General features: G+C 38.6%; 1 protein-coding gene across 1 annotated transcript; it reads left to right on the top strand.

Moving 5' to 3' along the window:
• The first annotated feature begins 11,243 nt into the window (after positions 1 to 11,243).
• LOC142471127 (olfactory receptor 11A1-like) lies at positions 11,244 to 12,196 on the top strand. The gene has a single exon (XM_075577919.1). The coding sequence runs from the start codon at positions 11,258 to 11,260 to the stop codon at positions 12,194 to 12,196; it is 939 nt and encodes a 312-aa protein (XP_075434034.1). The 5' UTR covers positions 11,244 to 11,257.
• Positions 12,197 to 13,292: the final 1,096 nt, after the last annotated feature.

Below are 13,292 nucleotides of genomic sequence, written 5' to 3'. Positions count from 1 at the left end.
AACCGCCCGGTGTAACAGCCAAACCGCCCGGTGTAACAGCTAAGCTGCCCGGAGTGTGCTTGCTTTAGAAGCGGAACGACTTGAGGTGGTAACTCCATCCCCGGTCTGACTTATGGATTTTGCTTTCTCACCAAACCCAGATTTCCAGCTCTGGATGTAACTCGCGATACCGATCTCACCGGCCTTCAGGAGGTGTTAAGTAAAGGCGAGTTTCTAGACGCGGTTTGCATACCGGAGATACGAGAATAGCATTGAATTTGAGGGTTTTTGGCCGAGTGACATGGACATGTTTAATGAGTTATGTACTCAGTCCCAAGATAGGGAAATAATCGTTATATAACACAGCATGTTCATTAGCACTGGGTAGAGATACTCTCTATAACTATATAGCTATATATGTCAGCATGTTCTAAATTAGTGGACAAATACTCATCATACATATAAAGCCTGACATATTCAATATCAGTTTATAGATACTTACCACCACTATACAATGCTGCCTGTTTATAATAGTATAAAGGATTATTGGAATTACTATGTTTGAGGCCAATACCTTTGAATGTCCCAGAATGGCCACAATACCCCATAAGGGTTAAATTAATATTAACATAACAAAACTTTTCCAACACAGATGATGAAATGTTTTTATTATTATTACAATTGGTTTGTCAGTTTTATCAGGGGGTTAATCAAAGTGCAAATCTCATATGAGTTAATCATCGTGAGGATAACAGCTCCGTACAAACGTACCTATGGATTCCCCTGTAATTGGCCATGATGGGATTCAGTGCAGGGATCCACGTGGTCCCATACTGTATCTCTACACTGTAATAAGAGAATATAAATACGTGAGCCCTGTGAGCATTTCCACCACTCTCCATATGGGAGCAGAAGACCCGGCCGTTACACCGACCAACTAAAGGCTTCCTGTAGCATTGTCTCATTTCCTCTACTCTTCCCGGGGGACATTGTTCCAGCATTGTGGGGAAATCTGCCACACATCAGGACTGAAATGTGAAACTTTTGAACGTTACCCTCTGCTGTCCTGTATCACCGACGTGGAATTGTGGTAAGTTAAGATATTCTACTTAGTGCTGGAGGTTGTACATATACATGTGCAAAACTTTCCAAAATACATTACCGGTTTTGTTTTTTTTTACCAAAATGTATTATTCCCAGAGAACCAGTTGGCAGAACTTTAAAGGGCTAAAAGTTACTAAAAAATCCCACATTTTCACCATCAATTCTCTGTTTTGCCAATTGAAACGCCAAGCATTTTCTCCTCCCCAGAAGAACACCATGTCCTGGCTCTGGATATGAGTTAGTGCCATTAAGTGAGATGCTTGGTGACTCTGTGACCGTGCGGTGATTGAGGTAAATTAACAAGAATAGGAAATTCCCCAAATTATTTAATAAGAGGTGAGAGTTACATAACAGAATTGCTTTTCCTGATGCTTCCGAGTTCTCTAAACAATATGTGAGATGGGAAATGGGCAGCAAGTCGTTCATAGGTTATCTCCGTGTGTGTAATGCAGCAGGTGGGGGTATAATGCTATTAATTTCACATATTACTGTGTTGTTCAAAGGACAATACCTTATTGCATATAGCACCACATACAGAAGCCTTATTAGAGGGATGAAGATGGCCTCAGCTGGCTTTATCCCTGTCCCCCGGAGTCCATGATGGCATAATCCATTTCCAGTATATTGTATTAAAAACCATATAATATGGGGGGCTCCCAAGATCAGCGCACATAGTTCTGCGCAGGTTAGATATGATACATTTGATATGATCATTTTTGATCATACATGTATCTAAAATGAACATGTTATGTAGTGTTTGCTAGATACAATGTATCTTATGCTGCAACACTACATAAACTCATAACATGTATAGATCTGTAATGCACTTTATGGTATAATACATTACAAAATATATTTCTCTGAGCTTTGTACTTATTAGAACGGTCCCACCTAGATTATCACTGAAGCCAAATGTTTATATTAGTATTAAAGTAAATTGTACAGTAAACATACATAGTTACATAGTTACATAGTTACATAGTTACATAGTAGATGAGGTTGAAAAAAGACGTAGGTCCATCAAGTTCAACCTATACTAAATTTAGACAACAGATACTTTATCCTATAGCTATACTTACTTATTGATCCAGAGGAAGGCAAACAAAAAACCCCAGTGTCACATCATCCAATGATATCTCATAAGAGGAAAATAAATTCCTTCCTGACTCCAAGAATAAGCAATCGGATTAATCCCTGGATCAACATCCTTCCAATGTATACTTATTTGGTATATCCCTGTATACCTTTCCCATCTAAAAAGATGTCCAACCTTTTTTTGAACAAATCTATTGTATCTGCCATCACAGTCTCCATGGGTAATGAGTTCCACATTTTAACTGCCCTTACTGTAAAGAACACTTTCCTTTGTTGCTGGTGAAATCTCCTTTCCTCCAACCTTAAGGGATGGCCCTGAGTCCTTTGTACTGCCCGTGGGATGAATAGTTCTTATGAAAGGTTCTTGTATTGTCCCCGAATATATTTATATATAGTTATCATATCCCACCTTAGACGCCTCTTTTCTAATGTAAATAAATCTAATTTAGCTAGTCTCTCCTCATAAGTTAGATTGTCCATCCCCTTTATTAATTTGGTGGCTCTTCTCTGCACTCTCTCTAGTTCCATAATGTATTTTCTTAGGATTGGTGCCCAAACTTGTACTCCATATTTAAGGTGTGGTCTTACTAATGCTTTGTAAAGGGGCATAATTATGTTTACTTCCCTTCCATCCATTGCCCGTTTGATGCAAGATAAGATCCTGTTTGCCTTTGCAGCTACTGCCTGACTTTGGGCACTATTGCTAAGCCTGCTGTCTACAAGCACTCCTAAATCCTTCTCCATCAAGGATTCCCCCAATATATCTCCATTTAATTTGTAAGTCGCCTTTTTATTCTTGCATCCCAAATGCATAACCATACATTTATCTGTATTAAACCTCATCTGCCATTTACCTGCCCACGTTTCAAGTCTCTCCAAGTCCTTCTGAAGAGAAATTACATCCTGCTCTGATTCTAATACCTTACACAATTTAGTATAATCCGAAAAGATGGAGACTTTGCTCTCGATCCCAACCTCAAGGTCATTAATAAACAAGTTAAAAAGCAGGGGTCCCAGTACCGATCCCTGAGGTACTCCACTCACGACTTTAGCCCAACCTGAATAAGTTCCATTTATGACAACCCTCTGTTGTCTGTCCTTTAATCAGTTTCAAATCCAGGTGCATATATTATTACTGAGTCCAATTTGCTTTATTTTGTACACCAACCTCTTGTGTGGGTACGTATCAAAAGCCTTTGCAAAATCTAATTAGACCACATCAACTGCATTACCCTGGTCTAACTTCCTACTTATCTCCAAAAAGAAACAAATAAGGTTAGTTTGGCAAGATCTATCCTTCATAAATCCATGCTGACTATTAGTAATAATTTTGTTTAACATTAGGTATTCCTGAACATTATCCCGTATTAAATCTTCAAGTAGCTTCCCCACTATTGAAGTCAGGCTTACAGGTCTGTAATTCCCCAGTTGTGATCTAGCTTTCTTTTAAATATTGGCACCACATCTGCTTTACGCCAATCTTGTGGTACTGAGCCTGTGGAAATGGCGTGAATTAATATTAAATATAATGGTTTGGCTATTACTGAGCTTAACTCCTTGAGAACTCTTAGATGTATTCTATCGGGGCCAGGTGCCTTATTTACTTTCATTTGATAAAGCCGCCTATGATCTTCTTCCTCAGTTAACCAATTGTTCATTAATATGGAGGTTGTGGCTTCCTCCTGTGGCACTACTATTGAAATGTATTCTTCCCTGGTAAATAAAAAGGCAAAATATTTGTTTAATATCTCTGCTTTTTCATTATCTCAAATAATCTGCCTACCCATCTCACACTGAAAATGTCCTATATATTCTTTTCTCATTTTTTTTGTTATTAAGGTACTTAAAGAACTTTTTAGGGTTGACCTTACTTTCTATTGCAATCCTTTTTTCATTATCCATTTTTGCTAATTTAATTGCCCTTTTGCAATTTGTGTTACATTCCTTATAATTCTGATAAGATGTCTCCGTCTCTTCTGACTTAAAGAATCTAAATGCCTTCCTCTTCTTGTCCATTTTCTCCCCTACCTGTTTATTTAACCACATTGGTTTTGACTTATTTCTTTTTTTTTTACTTGTTATTAAGGGTATACACTGATAAGTGTGCTTTTCTAACAATGGTTTAAATATTGCCCATCTACATTTTTCCCGACAAAAACATCATCCCAATGTATTCCTTGTAGATTAGTCCTCAGTTTATTAAAATCTGCCTTTCTAAAGTTTAAGGTCTTTGATGAACATATACAGATCTGTAATACACTTTATGGTATAATACATTACAATATATATTTCTCTGCGCTTTGTACTTATTAGAACGGTCCCACATAGAGTATCACTGAAGCCAAATATTTATATTAGTATTAAAGAATAATATACAGTAACCACGTATGTTTGGATAAATATAATATGAAAACTACAAATTACTAATTCAAATGCTTCAAAGCTACAGCATCACTATATTTAATGGGATTTACTAAGGGACTGTTTGTTTAGGACACTTTCTTCACCAGTTTTGCCACCTGGAGACTTTGATTAATACCCCCTCACCCCCCCCCCCCCTACATTGTACCTACCTGTAGTAATATACTTTGTTTGTTTCTATGTGAGATGTAACAATAACAGTATATTACGCACTATAAGGACGTATCCCCTTTATACCATCAGGCGATGTGTGATGGGGAGAACCTGGCTACAGTCACAGAGCTCCAGCTTCTGGGATCCCAGAGACGTCACTGCCTGAAGACCATTCTCTTCTGCCTGTCCCTTGTGAGTTACTATGTGACAGTACATGGACATCTCCTGATCACTGCATTAGTGCCATCGGGGCACCGGCTACACTCTCCCATCTACGTCTTCCTTAGAAGTCTGTCCACATCTGACATGATACTTACCCCAAGTATTGTCCCTAACATGCTACATGTCATAGGGAGAGGTGGAGGCTCCATTTCTGTTATTGATAACATCTCACGGTTTTACCTCTACAGAACATTAAGTGGTGAAGAGCGCTCTCTTCTTACAGTGACGTCCTATGACCGATATGTGGACATTAGCGATATCAGGCCATGGATTTTAGGATTTTTAACACCATGGATTGCAGTGATTTTCATATACCGGTATCAGGCTCTGTTTTGGGGATCCATGATAATTGATCATTACTACTGTGATATTGTACATCTTCTGAACTTTTCTTTCCCAAACACTTGGGTTGTAGAGATGGAAACTATAATGGCATACGCTCCTGTGATGCTCCTTTAATATATAGTCATTGTGGCAAGTTATCTACCAGTTATTCTCACCGTCCCCAGGATTCCCTTCTCCTCTGTGACACAGACGTTCTCCTCTCTCGGCCTTTCTCCTCTCACCGTTGTGTTAATTTCTTACGGGACAATGATAGCTGAGTTTGTGGTACCACCCAATAAAGATTCATTGTAAGTAACCGTTTGTGCTTTGGTGACTCCATTGTTTAACTTCATCACATACATTTGGGGTAATCCAGTGGTTTGGGGAAGTTTGAGTAATTGTATTAGGCGGACAGGTGAGAAACAGACACTTACAGTAAACAGATCAGGTGCTAACATATACAACAGCGTAGTACAATATGTGGGTAGGGACATGAGGTGGGGGCCACTCAGCGTGGTATTAACCATAAATACATTGTATTAGGCGGACAGGTGAGAAACAGACACTTACACAGATACGGTGTTACTTTGCGCTTCTCCTGATTATCTCTTTATACCGTGTATATTGTTCCTTATCTCCCTCCTTCTGCCCCTTAATGTAACTGTAGCACCAGCCCCTACATGTTTGGTGCGATCATTTATTTTTCTTCTTGGGGGGATATCTTACCTTCAGGGGGACCCTGTTTATAAGAAGCCCTGTAATTATCAGGATGGCAGTGAGACCCTCTATAAAACTCTTATTAGGCTGCGCACTGTACACACGTATGGCCATGTCTACTAAGACATGCTACTCCATTACACATTAGCAGCTGGAAGACCCCTTACAGCCTAATTCCCTGAATGGGTTATAAAGGGGAATATTACTAAGCAGTGCTATCTTATGGAGTGACATCGCTCAGTAAATATGGATTATAATGTTTATATTTGAGCTTGTTTGGTATATCAATGGTATTTAACAAATACATTTCTTCTTCTTCAGGTAACTTTCAATGCTCCTGAGATATATCCGGCTCCGTAGGAAAGGTCACAGGGAGACATTGTATCCTCGGGCAGATTGTCGCCTTCACATGAAGTTTCATTTAATGCTTTAACTGAAAGATATACAGAAAATAGAATATTCAGTGTTTTATCACATTCTCCCAAAACACAGCAAATTAAGTAGCCGTATATAGATAGGTACAGGCACACCAATTGCCAAAAAAGGGAGACAGTGTAGAAGTCCTGGTGCTGGCTAACCCACCCAAGCCCCAATGTTCTAACTGAGGGCACACACCCAGTATGTCACACACAAGATGGCGGCACACAGGTTTAGGAGCGTAAAAGCTTGCTGAGACATGACTCCATGCTTGAAGCAGAGCAAATAACGTTTCAGGGACACAGCCCCTTCCTCAGATAATTGCTCCCCCAACCTGAGGAAGGGGCTGTGCCCCCAAAACTTGGTCTGCTACAAGCATGGAGTCAAGTCTCAGCAATCTTTTTTTGCACCTAAACCTGTGTCTCCATCTTGTATGTGACATACTAAAGAAAATGAAATATAGCAGAATTTCCATCATGTATTTTATTTGGAAACACTTAAACACGTCAATATACTCTGGGATCAAAGATTGAGAAGAAGGGGAAGGGGGACATTTTGGAAAACTGCATCTTGATGGTATCAACAAAGTATATAATGGTAGTATTCTTTGTAGCATGATAGGTGGAAGTATTCTTTGTAGTATGATAGGTGGAAGTATTCTTTGTAGTATGAGAGGTGGAAGTATTCTTTGTAATATGAGGTGGAAGTATTCTTTGTAGTATGATAGGTGGAAGTATTCTTTGTAGTATGATAGGTGGAAGTATTCTTTGTAGTATGATAGATGGAAGTATTTTTTGTAGTATGATAGGTGAAGTATTCTTTGTAGTATGATAGGTGGAAGTATTCTTTGTAGTATGATAGGTTGAAGTATTCTTTGTAGTATGATAGGTGAAAGTATTCTTTGTAGTATGATAGATGGAAGTATTATTTGTAGTATGATACTGTAGGTGTAAGTATTCTTTGTAGTATGAAAGATGGAAGTATTCTTTGTAGTATGAGAGGTGGAAGTATTCTTTGTAGTATGATAGGTGGAAGTATTCTTTGTAGTATGATAGATGGAAGTATTCTTTGTAGTATAATAGATGGAAGTATTCTTTGTAGTATTATAGGTGGAAGTAATCTTTGTAGTATGATAGATGGAAGTATTCTTTGTAGTATGATAGGTTGAAGTATTCTTTGTAGTATGATAGGTGAAAGTATTCTTTGTAGTATGATAGATGGAAGTATTATTTGTAGTATGATAGGTGGAAGTATTCTTTGTAGTATGATAGATGGAAGTATTCTTTGTAGTATGATAGGTGGAAGTATTCTTTGTAGTATGATAGATGGAAGTATTCTTTGTAGTATGATAGGTGGAAGAATTCTTTGTAGTATGATAGATGGAAGTATTCTTTGTAGTATGATAGGTGGAAGTATTCTTTGTAGTATGATAGATGGAAGTATTCTTTGTAGTATGATAGGTGGAAGTATTCTTTGTAGTATGATAGGTGGAAGTATTCTTTGTAGTATGAGAGGTGGAAGTATTCTTTGTAAAATGAGGTGGAAGAATTCTTTGTAGTATGATAGGTGGAAGTATTCTTTGTAGTATGATAGATGGAAGTATTCTTTGTAGTATGATAGATGGAAGTATTTTTTGTAGTATGATAGGTGAAGTATTCTTTGTAGTATGATAGGTGGAAGTATTCTTTGTTGTATGATAGATGGAAGTATTCTTTGTAGTATGATAGGTGGAAGTATTATTTGTAGTATGATAAGTGGAAGAATTCTTTGTAGTATGATAGGTGGAAGTATTCTTTGTAGTATGATAGATGGAAGTATTCTTTGTAGTATGATAGGTGGAAGTATTCTTTGTAGTATGATAGGTGGAAATATTCTTTGTAGTATGATAGATGGAAGTATTCTTTGCAGTATGATAGATGGAAGTATTCTTTGTAGTATGATAGGTGGAAGTATTCTTTGTAGTATGATAGGTGGAAATAATCTTTGTAGTATGATAGGTGGAAGTATTCTTTGTAGTATGATAGATGGAAGTATTATTTGTAGTATGATAGATGGAAGTTTTCTTTGTAGTATGAGAGGTGGAAGTATTCTTTGTAGTATGATAGTTGGAAGTATTCTTTGTAGTATGATAGATGGAAGTATTCTTTGCAGTATGATAGATGGAAGTATTCTTTGTAGTATGATAGGTGGAAGTATTCTTTGTAGTATGATAGATGGAAGTATTCTTTGTAGTATGATAGATGGAAGTATTCTTTGTAGTATGATAGATAGAAGTATTCTTTGTAGTATGAGAGGTGGAAGTATTCTTTGTAGTATGATAGTTGGAAGTATTCTTTGTAGTATGATAGATGGAAGTATTCTTTGTAGTATGATAGGTGGAAGTATTATTTGTAGTATGATAGGTGGAAGTATTCTTTGTAGTATGAGAGGTGGAAGTATTCTTTGTAGTATGATAGTTGGAAGTATTCTTTGTAGTATGATAGATGGAAGTATTCTTTGTAGTATGATACTGTAGGTGTAAGTATTCTTTGTAGTATGAAAGATGGAAGTATTCTTTGTAGTATGAGAGGTGGAAGTATTCTTTGTAGTATGATAGGTGGAAGTATTCTTTGTAGTATGATAGATGGAAGTATTCTTTGTAGTATAATAGATGGAAGTATTCTTTGTAGTATTATAGGTGGAAGTAATCTTTGTAGTATGATAGATGGAAGTATTCTTTGTAGTATGATAGGTTGAAGTATTCTTTGTAGTATGATAGGTGAAAGTATTCTTTGTAGTATGATAGATGGAAGTATTATTTGTAGTATGATAGGTGGAAGTATTCTTTGTAGTATGATAGATGGAAGTATTCTTTGTAGTATGATAGGTGGAAGTATTCTTTGTAGTATGATAGATGGAAGTATTCTTTGTAGTATGATAGGTGGAAGAATTCTTTGTAGTATGATAGATGGAAGTATTCTTTGTAGTATGATAGGTGGAAGTATTCTTTGTAGTATGATAGATGGAAGTATTCTTTGTAGTATGATAGGTGGAAGTATTCTTTGTAGTATGATAGGTGGAAGTATTCTTTGTAGTATGAGAGGTGGAAGTATTCTTTGTAAAATGAGGTGGAAGAATTCTTTGTAGTATGATAGGTGGAAGTATTCTTTGTAGTATGATAGATGGAAGTATTCTTTGTAGTATGATAGATGGAAGTATTTTTTGTAGTATGATAGGTGAAGTATTCTTTGTAGTATGATAGGTGGAAGTATTCTTTGTTGTATGATAGATGGAAGTATTCTTTGTAGTATGATAGGTGGAAGTATTATTTGTAGTATGATAAGTGGAAGAATTCTTTGTAGTATGATAGGTGGAAGTATTCTTTGTAGTATGATAGATGGAAGTATTCTTTGTAGTATGATAGGTGGAAGTATTCTTTGTAGTATGATAGGTGGAAATATTCTTTGTAGTATGATAGATGGAAGTATTCTTTGCAGTATGATAGATGGAAGTATTCTTTGTAGTATGATAGGTGGAAGTATTCTTTGTAGTATGATAGGTGGAAATAATCTTTGTAGTATGATAGGTGGAAGTATTCTTTGTAGTATGATAGATGGAAGTATTATTTGTAGTATGATAGATGGAAGTTTTCTTTGTAGTATGAGAGGTGGAAGTATTCTTTGTAGTATGATAGTTGGAAGTATTCTTTGTAGTATGATAGATGGAAGTATTCTTTGCAGTATGATAGATGGAAGTATTCTTTGTAGTATGATAGGTGGAAGTATTCTTTGTAGTATGATAGATGGAAGTATTCTTTGTAGTATGATAGATGGAAGTATTCTTTGTAGTATGATAGATAGAAGTATTCTTTGTAGTATGAGAGGTGGAAGTATTCTTTGTAGTATGATAGTTGGAAGTATTCTTTGTAGTATGATAGATGGAAGTATTCTTTGTAGTATGATAGGTGGAAGTATTATTTGTAGTATGATAGGTGGAAGTATTCTTTGTAGTATGAGAGGTGGAAGTATTCTTTGTAGTATGATAGTTGGAAGTATTCTTTGTAGTATGATAGATGGAAGTATTCTTTGTAGTATGATAGGTGGAAGTATTATTTGTTGTATGATAGGTGGAAGTATTCTTTGTAGTATGATAGGTGAAAGATATGAGTCCGCTCCTTGAGCACTCAGACCTCCTGGGAAGTACTGAGTATGACTGACAGATTGAGTGGAAATAAATGATATAATCTTGCATCTTATCCTTATTACATGTCAGGCACACAGGGCATTGTGAAGTTGAACCTGTACTTGTATTAGCGCATTGTATTCTGTATAACACGTTCCAATAACGTGTCCTTACATTACTGGGGTCTCCTGGTTTCCTGCAGATGCCAACACACACACGTGGAAAATATCTATCTCTGCACAATTTTTGCTCCAAATCAGCATTGAAACCTATGTCTCCTTAATGAAAGCTTTCCTTTCTGTTAAATAGTTAAGTGTTATAGAAACTGTATTGATCTTAGAAAATGTTACATTATTTGTGGTGGTATTTTTATGCATGAAATTTGTATCCCACAAAGGGGTTTCCTTCAAATGTGACCTCTATCAATATTTGATATATTAATATTTAATTGTTTTAGTAGATTTTTGCCATACTCTGTATTTTGTGATATAATATTTACCTTACTTGTTCTAACCAGTCAGTGATCCTAACATTACCCTTTTCGTGGTCCTGTTACCGTATCTCCTGCATTCCCATTATAATAACTATTACCCGTTACTGGGCAGACTCCCTATAACTTCTTTCCCTTTGGCATATTGCAGGAAGGGGGAAGGATCTGATCACAATGCGTGTGGAGAACCAGACGAGAGTTACAGAATTCCTCCTCCTGGGATTTAAGGATCTTCAGAGCCTCAGGATTCCCGTCTTCTTTCTGTTTCTCGGGATCCACATAATGACATTAACTGGAAACCTCCTGATCATCGTGATGGTGTCAACCAGTCACAAACTCCACTTTCCCATGTACTTCTTCCTCAGACATCTGTCTGTAACTGACATCTTCATTACTGCAACTATTGTCCCCAACATGCTCCATGGTATATTGAAAGAAGGAGCCACCATTTCTTTTAATGTCTGCATCACTCAATTTTATTTCTTTGGTGTCTCAGCAACTACAGAATGTTTCCTTCTTGCAGTGATGTCCTATGACCGATACTTGGCCATCTGTCAGCCTTTGCGTTATACCTCCATTATGGACATCAGGCTCCAGTATCATCTAGTTTTCTGGTCTTGGTTCTTGGGATTCACAATATCCATAATTTTAACTACCCAGCTAGGTATGTTGCAATTCTGTGGCCCCAATGTAATTGACCACGTATTTTGTGATTTAGCTCCCCTTCAAGAGTTGTCCTGCAGCGACACATCCTTTCTTAATTTGGAAGAAGTTGTTCTCTCTGTTCCTATAACCGCTTTCTCATTTATCTTTATCATTGTAACTTATATCAGTATCTTCCTCGCCATTCTCAGGATCCCTTCCACCAGTGGGAGACAGAAAGCCTTCTCCACCTGCAGTTCCCACCTGACAGTTGTGTCCTTATTCTATGGAACGTTGATCACCGTATATCAGGTCCCATCAAGAGGACACTCGGTCAATCTCAATAAAGTCCTGTCTTTGCTGTACCTCGTGGTGACCCCATTGTTTAATCCCATAATATACAGCCTGAGGAGCCAGGAGATTAGGGCAGCCTTCTGGAAACTGGTTAGCAAGAAAGGTAGAGAAACATAACAGAGCTAAACAGGTCTCATGGCCTTGGACGGTTAATATGAAATTCCTTAACTTACCACCCATGGCAGATACGTAAAGTAAACATCTTTAAGAAAAGGTTAGACATATTTTTAGAAAGGAAAGGTGTACAGGGATATGTTATGTAGCCCCGGACCCCCATTACCTCCATATGCCGGGGGTGATGGTGAGTGCCGCCGGAGCCAAGCAGCGAACCCGCCGGGGTGTCAGAAGGGTGGGGGCCGAGCAGGGAGAATTCCGGTGCTCCGGAGACCCCGCGGAGGCCCGACAGTACATGGTGTCGCCATCTTCTTTTGCTTTGCGCATGCACAGTGACAAGTAGTTGCGGAGGCCGTCGGCTAGCTCGCGCATGCGCAGTTATAGCGTGCGATTCCCCCCCCCCACCACTCAGAGGAGGCTATTAGACGGGACTACATGTCCCATGAGCCTCGGGCGCACCACATGACACCAGGGATCCAATAGGGCTGGAGTATCTCCCTGCTCTGAGGGATAGATACATTTCGCACGCTGAGCCCACGCTAGCAGTCAGGACTAGGAAGAGCTAGGGGTAGGAGGTGAGTGCAGGGGTCTGTGACCCACTGCATTAGGCCAGCAGCCCCTTAGGACCCAGTTAGGTCCTGAGCCACCTGATAGCTTGTGGTGCTGCAGGGACAGGCCCTAGGTTAGAGACCCTGCCCCATTAGTGATATTGTCAGTTAGGGACACAGCGGACACTGCGCTTCCATCCAAGAGGCTTGGGCTCAAGCCTACACCATTGAGAGCAGGACTATCTCCAGGGTGGGATCGCCCCTGACGGATCACCACGCGGGTGAAACCAGGACGTCGTGCAGGAGATCGGCGGATCCTTTGTGAAGATTTTTTAAAGCCCAGGTGCCGTCGCACTGGGCAGGTATCGTTATAAAGTGCACCAACAGAGTACTCACACATAGTGGCAGCGCTGACCACGGGACAAGGGTTATACTGTGGATACGGTGTTGGGGTACACGGTGGTGGGCGCAGGGTATACACTCCTAAGTGGGAGTGAATGACATTTGGGACTTTGGTACAGAATGATACAGTTGTTGATGCTGATGCATGG

The sequence above is a fragment of the Ascaphus truei genome, chromosome 20 (genome assembly GCF_040206685.1).
Source record: "Ascaphus truei isolate aAscTru1 chromosome 20, aAscTru1.hap1, whole genome shotgun sequence".
In the NCBI taxonomy this organism is placed as follows: domain Eukaryota; kingdom Metazoa; phylum Chordata; class Amphibia; order Anura; family Ascaphidae; genus Ascaphus; species Ascaphus truei.
The sequence above is the reverse complement of the archived record's forward strand: the minus strand, read 5'-3'. Positions and strand labels throughout refer to the sequence as shown.